Source organism: Oncorhynchus masou, unplaced genomic scaffold, assembly GCF_036934945.1.
Source record: "Oncorhynchus masou masou isolate Uvic2021 unplaced genomic scaffold, UVic_Omas_1.1 unplaced_scaffold_2237, whole genome shotgun sequence".
NCBI classification, from domain to species: Eukaryota; Metazoa; Chordata; class Actinopteri; order Salmoniformes; family Salmonidae; genus Oncorhynchus; species Oncorhynchus masou.
In genome coordinates this window covers 66022-77763 of record NW_027008711.1, presented here as the reverse complement: position 1 = coordinate 77763, position 11742 = coordinate 66022, and the positions used below count along the sequence as shown (strand labels likewise).

General features: G+C 48.4%; 1 protein-coding gene across 1 annotated transcript; it reads left to right on the top strand.

Annotated features, from left to right (window-relative positions):
* Positions 1-2168: 2168 nt before the first annotated feature.
* LOC135533130 (uncharacterized) lies at positions 2169-11209 on the top strand (the record flags this gene model as incomplete). The annotated part of the gene is made up of 2 exons (XM_064960541.1): positions 2169-2197; positions 9772-11209. Coding segments are annotated over 2 exons (1467 nt in total), but the record flags the coding sequence as incomplete, so codon positions are not given.
* Positions 11210-11742: the final 533 nt, after the last annotated feature.

Sequence of the window (11742 nt, the reverse complement as noted above, 5' to 3'; positions counted from 1 at the left end):
GGTGGTGTAGGTGTCCTGGAGGGCAGGTAGTTTGCCCCCGGTGATGCGTTGTGCAGACCTCACTACGGTTGTGGGCAGAGCAGTTGCCATACCAGGCGGTGATACAGCCCGCCAGGATGCTCTCGATTGTGCATCTGTAGAAGATTGTGAGTGCTTTTGGTGACAAGCCGAATTTCTTCAGCCTCCTGAGGTTGAAGAGGCGCTGCTGCGCCTTCTTCACGATGCTGTCTGTCTGTGCTGTGAGTGGACCAATTCAGTTTGTCTGTGATGTGTATGCCGAGGAACTTAAAACTTACTACCCTCTCCACTACTGTTCCATCGATGTGGATAGGGGTGTTCCCTCTGCTGTTTCCTGAAGTCCACAATCATCTCCTTAGTTTTGTTGACGTTGAGTGTGAGGTTATTGTCCTGACACCACACTCCGAGGGCCCGCACCTCCTCCCTGTAGGCCGTCTCGTCGTTGTTGGTAATCAAGCCTACCACTGTTGTGTCGTCCGCAAACTTGATGATTGAGTTGGAGGCGTGCGTGGCCGCGCAGTCGTGGGTGAACAGGGAGTACAGGAGAGGGCTCAGAACGCACCCTTGTGGGGCCCCAGTGTTGAGGATCAGCGGGGTGGAGATGTTGTTGCCTACCCTCACCACCTGGGGGCGGCCCGTCAGGAAGTCCAGTACCCAGTTGCACAGGGCGGGGTCGAGACCCAGGGTCTCGAGCTTGATGATGAGCTTGGAGGGTACTATGGTGTTAAATGCCGAGCTGTAGTCGATGAACAGTATTCTCACATAGGTATTCCTTTTGTCAAGATGGGTTAGGGCAGTGTGCAGTGTGGTTGAGATTGTCTGGTTGAGTTTGCTTTGTCTGTGGACCTATTTGGGCGGTAAGCAACTTGGAGTGGGTCTAGGGTGTCAGGTAGGGTGGAGGTGATATGGTCCTTGACTAGTCTCTCAAAGCACTTCATGATGACGGAAGTGAGTGCAACGGGGCGGTAGTCGTTTAGCTCAGTTACCTTAGCTTTCTTGGGAACAGGAACAATGGTGGCCCTCTTGAAGCATGTGGGAACAGCAGACTGGTATAGGGATTGATTGAATATGTCCGTAAACACACCAGCCAGCTGGTCTGCGCATGTTCTGAGGGCGCGGCTGGGGATGCCGTCTGGGCCTGCAGCCATGCAAGGGTTAACACGTTTAAATGTTTTACTCACCTCGGCTGTAGTGAAGGAGAGACCACATGTTTTCGTTGCAGGCCGTGTCAGTGGCACTGTATTGTCCTCAAAGCGGGCAAAAAAGTTATTTAGTCTGCCTGGGAGCAAGACATCCTGGTCCGTGACTGGGCTGGATTTCTTATTGTAGTCCGTGATTGACTGTAGACCCTGCCACATGCCTCTTGTGTCTGAGCCGTTGAATTGAGATTCTACTTTGTCTCTATACTGACGCTTAGCTTGTTTGATAGCCTTGCGGAGGGAATAGCTGCACTGTTTGTATTCGGTCATGTTACCAGTCACCTTGCCCTGATTAACAGCAGTGGTTCGCACTTTCAGTTTCACGCGAATGCTGCCATCAATCCACGGTTTCTGGTTAGGGAATGTTTTAATCGTTGCTATGGGAATGACATCTTCAACGCACGTTCTAATGAACTCGCACACCGAATCAGCGTATTCGTCAATGTTATTGTCTGACGCAATACGAAACATGTCCCAGTCCATGTGATGGAAGCAGTCTTGGGGTGTGGAATCAGCTTGGTCGGACCAGCGTTGGACAGACCTCAGCGTGGGAGCTTCTTGTTTTAGTTTCTGTCTGTAGGCAGGGATCAGCAAAATGGAGTCGTGGTCAGCTTTTCTGAAAGGAGGGCGGGGCAGGGCCTTATATGCGTCGCGGAAGTTAGAATAACAATGATCCAAGGTTTTGCCAGCCCTGGTGGCGCAATCGATAAGCTGATACAATTTAGCCTTGTTAAAATCCCCAGTCACTCTGTCCAATCCAGTGTCATCCACTTCCCTGTTTAATATCGTCATTGAGGGTCAGTTAAAAAAAATATATATATATATGATATTGATATAGATGTTCAGCCTGTTCTCCCAGGTAGCTCTTGGCCTGCTCTGCTGTCATGTCTGAGTCAGTCTTGTTACAGAGGTATTCTCCTGTAATATCCCGTGACCTTTCCTTTTCCCCAGCAGAGAACCGCTGAGCTGCGGAGAGCAGGGTACGTCCCAAATGGTACCCCTTTCCCCTTCATCGTGCATTACTTTTGAACAGAGCCCTATTGGCCCTGGTCAAAAGTAATGCACTACATAGGGAATAGGGTGCCATTTGGGATGCAGTCCCAGAGCTGTTAGGAGGACTGTGGTGGAGGAGAGGGGGAAATTGAGCTGCTCTACATCTATCTATCTCTCCACAAGGAGGCTCATGTTTCTCTTTCCACCATTTATCTGAAAGCTATCATTTCCCGGGGATTCATAGCTGAAAAATATGCATTGATTCTGGGGGGACAATAGATGCCAAGTGTCTCTCTATAGACAGGCTTATTGACAGACCTGTGTAAATTGTGCATCTCATTACCCTCTGGGAAAAATGATAAACTATCTAAGCCAAGAGGATCGAGTTAGCCGATGGCGGTCCCCTTCATCTTATTGGCTGTATCTCAAATGGCGCCTTGTTCCCTACATAGTGCACAGCACTATGGAACCTGGTCTAAAGTAGTGCACTATGTGTAGGGAATAGGCTGCCATTTGAAACTAATACAGTGTCTGGTGGTATGTCCCTTACTGAGCTGCCTGGTTAGAGCGTTGGACTAGTAACCAAAAGGTTTCAAGTTTGAATCTCTGAGCTGACAATGTAAAAATACTGTTGTTCTGCCCCTGAACAAGGCAGTTAACCCACTGTTCCCCTGAACAAGGCAGTTAACCCACAGTTCCCCTGAACAAGGCAGTTAACCCACTGTTCCCCTGAACAAGGCAGTTAACCCACTGTTCCCCTGAACAAGGCAGTTAACCCACAGTTCCCCTGAACAAGGCAGTTAACCCACAGTTCCCCTGAACAAGGAAGTTAACCCACTGTTCCCCTGAACAAGGCAGTTAACCCACTGTTCCCCTGAACAAGGCAGTTAACCCACTGTTCCCCTGAACAAGGCAGGTAACCCACTGTTCCGCTGAACAAGGCAGTTAACCCACTGTTCCCCTGAACAAGGCAGGTAACCCACTGTTCCGCTGAACAAGGCAGTTAACCCACAGAATTTGTTCTTAACTGACTTGCCTAGTTACAAGATGAGGAACTGTGTTTGAAGTGGTATGTCCCTTTTACTGAGCTGCCTGACTGTTACTGAGGAACACTGTGTTTGAAGTGGTATGTCCCTTACTGAGCTGCCTGACTGTTACTGAGGAACACTGTGTTTGAAGTGGTATGTCCCTTTTACTGAGCTGCCTGACTGTTACTGAGGAACACTGTGTTTGAAGTGGTATGTCCCTTTTACTGAGCTGCCTGACTGTTACTGAGGAACACTGTGTTTGAAGTGGTATGTCCCTTTTACTGAGCTGCCTGACTGTTACTGAGGACACTGTGTTTGAAGTGGTATGTCCCTTACTGAGCTGCCTGACTGTTACTGAGGAACACTGTGCTTGAAGTGGTATGTCCCTTTTACTGAGCTGCCTGACTGTTACTGAGGAACACTGTGTTTGAAGTGGTATGTCCCTTACTGAGCTGCCTGACTGTTACTGAGGAACACTGTGTTTGAAGTGGTATGTCCCTTACTGAGCTGCCTGACTGTTACTGAGGAACACTGTGCTTGAAGTGGTATGTCCCTTACTGAGCTGCCTGACTGTTACTGAGGAACACTGTTTGAAGTGGTATGTCCCTTTTACTGAGCTGCCTGACTGTTACTGAGGAACACTGTGTTTGAAGTGGTATGTCCCTTTTACTGAGCTGCCTGACTGTTACTGAGGAACACTGTGTTTGAAGTGGTATGTCCCTTTTACTGAGCTGCCTGACTGTTACTGAGGAACACTGTGTTTGAAGTGGTATGTCCCTTACAGAGCTGCCTGACTGTTACTGAGGAACACTGTGTTTGAAGTGGTATGTCCCTTACAGAGCTGCCTGACTGTTACTGAGGAACACTGTGTTTGAAGTGGTATGTCCCTTTTACTAAGATGCCTGACTGTTACTGAGGAACACTGTGTTTGAAGTGGTATGTCCCTTACTGAGCTGCCTTACTGTTACTGAGGAACACTGTGTTTGAAGTGGTATGTCCCTTACTGAGCTGCCTGACTGTTACTGAGGAACACTGTGTTTGAAGTGGTATGTCCCTTTTACTGAGCTGCCTGACTGTTACTGAAGAACACTGTGTTTGAAGTGGTATGTCCCTTTTACTAAGATGCCTGACTGTTACTGAGGAACACTGTGTTTGAAGTGGTATGTCCCTTTTACTGAGCTGCCTTACTGTTACTGAGGAACACTGTGTTTGAAGTGGTATGTCCCTTACTGAGCTGCCTGACTGTTACTGAGGAACACTGTGTTTGAAGTGGTATGTCCCTTTTACTGAGCTGCCTGACTGTTACTGAGGAACACTGTGTTTGAAGTGGTATGTCCCTTTTACTGAGCTGCCTGACTGTTACTGAGGAACACTGTGTTTGAAGTGGTATGTCCCTTTTACTGAGCTGCCTGACTGTTACTGAGGAACACTGTGTTTGAAGTGGTATGTCCCTTTTACTGAGCTGCCTGACTGTTACTGAAGAACACTGTGTTTGAAGTGGTATGTCCCTTTTACTGAGCTGCCTGACTGTTACTGAGGAACACTGTGTTTGAAGTGGTATGTCCCTTTTACTGAGCTGCCTGACTGTTACTGAGGAACACTGTGTTTGAAGTGGTATGTCCCTTTTACTGAGCTGCCTGACTGTTACTGAAGAACACTGTGTTTGAAGTGGTATGTCCCTTTTACTGAGCTGCCTGACTGTTACTGAGGAACACTGTGTTTGAAGTGGTATGTCCCTTTTACTGAGCTGCCTGACTGTTACTGAGGAACACTGTGTTTGAAGTGGGTTGTCCCTTTTACTGAGCTGCCTGACTGTTACTGAGGAACACTGTGTTTGAAGTGGGTTGTCCCTTTTACTGAGCTGCCTGACTGTTACTGAGGAACACTGTGTTTGAAGTCGCCACGGAAACACATCATCTGTTTCGTTGAATAGTTAAACACACTAAGGATGGAGACTGACTGGAGGATGGAGATTTAGTTAGTCCGCCGTGAAGAATCTTCTAATCTACATTTTCAGTGTTTTTGTGGCTATTTGTAACTTCTTTGACCTTATTTCTGCATTGTTGTAAAGCATCTTTGGGTTTTTAGAAAAGTACAGTAAATCCCATGTAACATTATCATTAGTTATGCTGGACTTTTGCAAATGTGGAAAAATAAATGAATACTGCATTGCAGTCACCTACAAATGCAACTCTGAAGGTGAAATTAAATCTGTGGTTTAAATGGAGGGTGGTTGTAAATAGTAGACACTCCTGTCTTGGGCAGTTTGCCGTAGCATTAAAATGACTTATGTGGAGCTTAATAACTACTGTATGTGCTGCGGAGCGTCTCGTTGTTTTACTGCATCGTTTACAGGGAACCATTTCTCTCTGACTCGCTGAGGTTTATTGAATTTTTAAAAAATCCTACCCTATTGTAACATTGCCGGCTTGAACGTTAAATAACGCTTCGCTGCCAGACGTTTTCTCCATCCCAATTTGTTTTATAGTAATACACAATTTAACCTTCAGAGTAGCGTTTGGAGGTTCATAACATTTGGAACAGGTGTATTTTGTTTGACCAACAGTGTTACAGTATGACCCAATGTATCTGGGTTGGGGTAGTAATAAATACCATTCATCTATGCGGCGATTCAAGAGTCATTACTTTCAGCATGCAGGCCAATAATTCATTCTTATTGTTCGAGACTTGCACCTAAGAGGGACTGTTTGTTTCCGGTCCAGTTGTGCTCTCTGTGCTTTACCATCCTAGAGACACATGAAATAAAGCAAGGTTGTTAATCATAAAGCACAATACTTTAGATCAGAGTATATGAAGCGTCACAGGTTATAGAGAGTGAAATGGAATGCTGGGTATTTGGGCTGCCACTTAGAAATGGAAGACTTTCCTACGTGATTATGCTGAATAATGTGCATTACAGTTTAGTTTTCTGGATGGTTTCTCTCTAAAAGGATGCAGAGCAGAAAGGGTAAACTCACAATAGCCTGGGTTGGTATATCATGTTTGAGTGGTGCTCGAAAAGATTCAAGATCAAAATCTAACATCCCACCGTAACTTGGGGCTACATACGCATTGCTCTGACAACTGGAAGCACAGTACAAGACGGGATGGATGATATGTCCTCCTAGTTATTATCACTATCTAAATCCTATTATTGTTCCGTGCTTCAATTAAACATTGCCTTTTGTTTGTAGGCATTCATCTTATTAACTACACCACAGTGCATGTTTAGTAGCTCGCTACGAAAGCAGAATGATCTCAATGTGCTCAAAAGTCACCGTGCTTTCTAACACTGGGATTGAAATCCAATTGTGCTGATGTTCTGTGTCCAACCTCATTGTTCCCAGGATAAATGAGTGACTTCTACATACTGCAGCGAACCCTAATTCTCTTTGATTAGTCGTGAGTTAGATGATATCCGAGCCGTTGAAATTGGTCATCGGCATAAAAAACGAGCGAACGAAACTGATGAAAATGCAGACCCGCCGTCGTCCGTCATAAACCAAGTGAAATCCAGTAGGCTGTGCAAGTGGGAGGAATTAGAAGTACATGGTCCTATGAATTATGTTGCTGGTGTAGGAAACAGCGTGATAAATCACCCCTGAGAGTCCCCTTCGGTAGGGCGGGGCCGGCAGAGTAAGACTGTTTGCTTTGTGTCTGCTCTAATTGTTTCTTAAATAACAGTCCTTTTGGAAGGCATTTCAGAGTGGTAGACTACCAGGAAGGGTCAGTGAATGTCTTAAACTTCTAAACATTGTGCTGTGTTTCAGCTAGTCACTCAAAAAAACAACTCTTTCACTTTTCCATTTTCTTCTGTTTGAAGATAATGTTGATGGTATACAGTAGATAGTTTAATGGGCTGTGTTTTGAAGTTATTGGTGAAGGCATAGCTAGTTCAATGGGCTGTGTTTTGAAGTTATTGGTGAAGGTATAGCTAGTTTGATGGGCTGTGTTTTGAAGTTATTGGGGAAGGTATAGCTAGTTCAATGGGCTGTGTTTTGAAGTCATTGGTGAAGGTGACGCTAGTTTAATGGGCTGTGTTTTGAAGTTATTGGTGAAGGTATAGCTAGTTTAATGGGCTGTGTTTTGAAGTTATTGGTCAAGGTATAGCTAGTTTAATGGGCTGTGTTTTGAAGTTATTGGTCAAGGTATAGCTAGTTTAATGGGCTGTGTTTTGAAGTTATTGGGGAAGGTATAGCTAGTTTAATGGGCTGTGTTTTGAAGTTATTGGGGAAGGTATAGCTAGTTTAATGGGCTGTGTTTTTAAGTTATTGGTGAAGGTATAGCTAGTTCAATGGGCTGTGTTTTGAAGTTATTGGGGAAGGTATAGCTAGTTTGATGGGCTGTGTTTTTAAGTTATTGGTGAAGGTATAGCTAGTTTGATGGGCTGTGTTTTGAAGTTATTGGTGAAGGTATAGCTAGTTCAATGGGCTGTGTTTTTAAGTTATTGGTGAAGGTATAGCTAGTTTGATGGGCTGTGTTTTGAAGTTATTGGGGAAGGTATAGCTAGTTTGATGGGCTGTGTTTTGAAGTTATTGGGGAAGGTATAGCTAGTTTAATGGGCTGTGTTTTGAAGTTATTGGTGAAGGTATACCTTTTTTAAAACACATTTCAATAAAGCTTTTATCTGCTTTTATCTTGGGCTCAGTTCTCTAGAGTCACTTTCCTGATGTTTGTTCACAGTCACACTGTTGAGTCATATTTCCATGCAATAATGAATTTAATTGGATAATATTAAATTACTTTAACTTTTGAGGCATGTAATAGAAATTAGCCCTCTTCAGCAAAGAGAGAAGTTCAGTTAATGAATGAGAATACTGGAGTCGTCATGAGCTACTGCTACTCATTAAATTACGTCTCCAAGTGTGTGTACCAAATAACACCCTATTCCCTACATAGTGCACTACTGCTGACCAGAGCCCATATTGGCTCTGGTCGTAAGCAGTGCACTATACACGGAATATGTAGCCATTTGGGATGCATACCGACTAATATAGCTCCTTGAATTTGGCCAAGGAACATTATCTACATTTATAGAGCAGTACGAATCACCAGGACTCTCAACCTAGCAGGACTATCAACAAATCAAGGACTCTCAACCTAGCAGGACTCTCAACCTAGCAGGGTTCTAACCTAGCAGTACTCTCAACCTCGCAGGACTCTGAACAAATCAAGGACTCCCAACCTACCAGGACTCTCAACCTAGCAGGACTCTCAACCTCGCAGGACTCTGAACAAATCAAGGACTCCCAACCTACCAGGACTCTCAACCTAGCAGTACTCTCAACCTAGCAGGACTCTCAACCTAGCAGGACTCTGAACAAATCAAGGACTCCCAACCTAGCAGGTCTCTCAACCTATCAGGAATCTCAGCGTAGCCGGACTCTCACCAAACCAGGGCTCTCAACCTAGCAGGACTCTCAACCTAGCAGGACTCTCAACCTAGCAGGACTCTCACCAATCCAGGACTCTCAACATAGCAGGACTCTCAACCTAGCAGGACTCTCAACCTAGCCGGGCTCTCAACCTAGCAGGACTCTCAACCTAGCACGACTCTCAACCTAGCACGACTCTCAACCTAGCAGGACTCTCAAACTAGCAGGGATCTCACCAATCCAGTGCTCTCAATCTAGCAGGACTCTCAACCTAGCAGGACTCTCAACCTAGCAGGACTCTCAACCTAGCAGGACTATCAACCTAGCAGGACTCTCAACCTAGCAGGACTCTCAACCTAGCAGGACTATCAACCTAGCAGGACTCTCAACCTAGCAGGACTCTCAACCTAGCAGGATTCTCAACCTAGTAGGGTTCTCAACCTAGCAGAACTCTCAACCTAGCAGGACTCTCACCAATCCAGGAACATCAACCTACCAAGAAATGTAGCGTTTCCATTGTATTTAACATTATGATGCCAGTTATTTTTTTTGTGGTTCTTTGAAATGGCTGCAATGGTCAAGATATGTCAATAAATGCCTTGGGGCCCTCCTCGACTTGTAGATGCCAGTAGGAGTGATGAAGGGCCTCGGTGGTCGGTGCTTAGATCTGTGGCATGACAGCCTTGTGTGTGTGTGTGTGTGTGTGTGTGTGTGTGTGTGTGTGTGTGTGTGTGTGTGTGTGTGTGTGTGTGTGTGTGTGTGTGTGTGTGTGTGTGTGTGTGTGTGTGTGTGTGTGTGTGTGTGTGTGTGTGTGTGTGTGTGTGTGTGTGTGTGTGTGTGTGTGTGTGTGGGCTAGATGTTTGTGTTTAAGTAATGCTCCTCCTGTGAGGTCTGGGAATGAGAGCAATAATGGTGTGGACGTTCATGACATTGCATCAGTGCCAAGTTGACTGACTCTCTGACTGATTGCTCCCTCTCTCTTCTCTTCTCGCCTTGTCAGTACGCATCCACTTGTCTGATGGAGTCACCTCAGGGCAGGGCGGCTGACACCACGGTGTCTTTATTTCCTGCAGCAATCCTTTTAGAGCACACATCAATGGTGATTAATACAGTGACAGACAGGCCTCAAGGAGGTTGAGGTTAACCCTGTACTGCCAGCCACCCAGGCCAGTCACCAGGCCAGCCACACAGGCCAGCCACACAGGCCAGCCACACAGGCCAGTCACCAGGCCAGCCACCAGGCCAGTCACCAGGCCAGCCACACAGGCCAGCCACACAGGCCAGTCACCAGGCCAGCCACACAGGCCAGCCACACAGGCCAGTCACCAGGCCAGTCACCAGGCCAGCCACACAGGCCAGCCACCAGGCCAGCCACACAGGCCAGACACACAGGCCAGCCACACAGGCTAGCCACACAGGCCAGCCACACAGGCCAGCCACACAGGCTAGCCACACAGGCCAGCCAACAACCCAGCCACACAGGCCAGCCACACAGGCTAGCCACACAGGCCAGCCAACAACCCAGCCACACAGGCCAGCCACACAGGCCAGCCACACAGGCCAGCCACCAGGCCAGCCACACAGGCCAGCCACACAGGCCAGTCACACAGGCCAGTCACCAGGCCAGCCACCAGGCCAGTCACCAGGCCAGCCACACAGGCCAGTCACCAGGCCAGTCACACAGGCCAGCCACACAGGCCAGTCACCAGGCCAGCCACACAGGTCAGCCACACAGGCCAGCCACACAGGCCAGCCACACAGGCCAGTCACCAGGCCAGTCACCAGGCCAGCCACACAGGCCAGTCACCAGGCCAGCCACACAGGCCAGCCACACAGGCCAGTCACCAGGCCAGCCACACAGGCCAGCCACACAGGCCAGTCACCAGGCCAGACACCAGGCCAGCCACACAGGCCAGCCACCAGGCCAGCCACACAGGCCAGACACACAGGCCAGCCACACAGGCTAGCCACACAGGCCAGCCACACAGGCCAGCCACACAGGCTAGCCACACAGGCCAGCCAACAACCCAGCCACACAGGCCAGCCACACAGGCCAGCCACACAGGCCAGCCACACAGGCCAGCCACCAGGCCAGCCACACAGGCCAGCCACACAGGCCAGACACACAGGCCAGCCACACAGGCTAGCCACACAGGCCAGCCACACAGGCCAGCCACACAGGCCAGCCACACAGGCCAGTCACACAGGCCAGTCACACAGGCCAGCCAACAACCCAGCCACACACGCCAGCCACACAGGCCAGCCACACAGGCCGGTCACACAGGCCAGCCAACAACCCAGCCACACACGCCAGCCACACAGGCCAGCCACACAGGCTAGCCACACAGGCCAGCCACACAGGCTAGCCACACAGGCCAGCCAACAACCCAGTCACACAGGCCAGCCACACAGGCTAGCCACACAGGCCAGCCAACAACCCAGCCACACAGGCCAGCTACCAGGGCAGCCACACACACCAGCCACACAGGCCAGCCACACAGGCCGGTCACACAGGCCAGCCAACAACCCAGCCACACACGCCAGCCACACAGGCCAGCCACACAGGCTAGCCACACAGGCCAGCCACACAGGCTAGCCACACAGGCCAGCCAACAACCCAGTCACCAGGCCAGCCACACAGGCCAGCTACCAGGCCAGTCACCAGGCCAGCTACCAGGCCAGTCACCAGGCCAGCCACACAGGCCAGCTACCAGGGCAGCTACCAGGCCAGTCACCAGGCCAGTCACCAGGCCAGCTACCAGGCCAGCCACCAGGCCAGTCACCAGGCCAGCTACCAGGCCAGCTACCAGGCCAGTCACCAGGGCAGCACTGTTACTGCACACAGACACAGGCACCAACACACACCACTCACCTCTGCTTCCAATACCGCTTAGGGATGGAAGGGGAACCAAGACTAAATAAACATCATAGAAAAAACTGTGGTCTTTTTGAGGGGCTGTATATGAAACAAGATAGTGATTTAACCCTGTTTGATTTTATATAGCACATGTTCTATGATTATTAAGATATATGAATCAAAGGCATTTAGATTAGATTGCTGGAAGCATATAATATTATATTTGGTATTCCTATACTGTCCTAGCTATATTAAAGGGAAATGGTATAGCA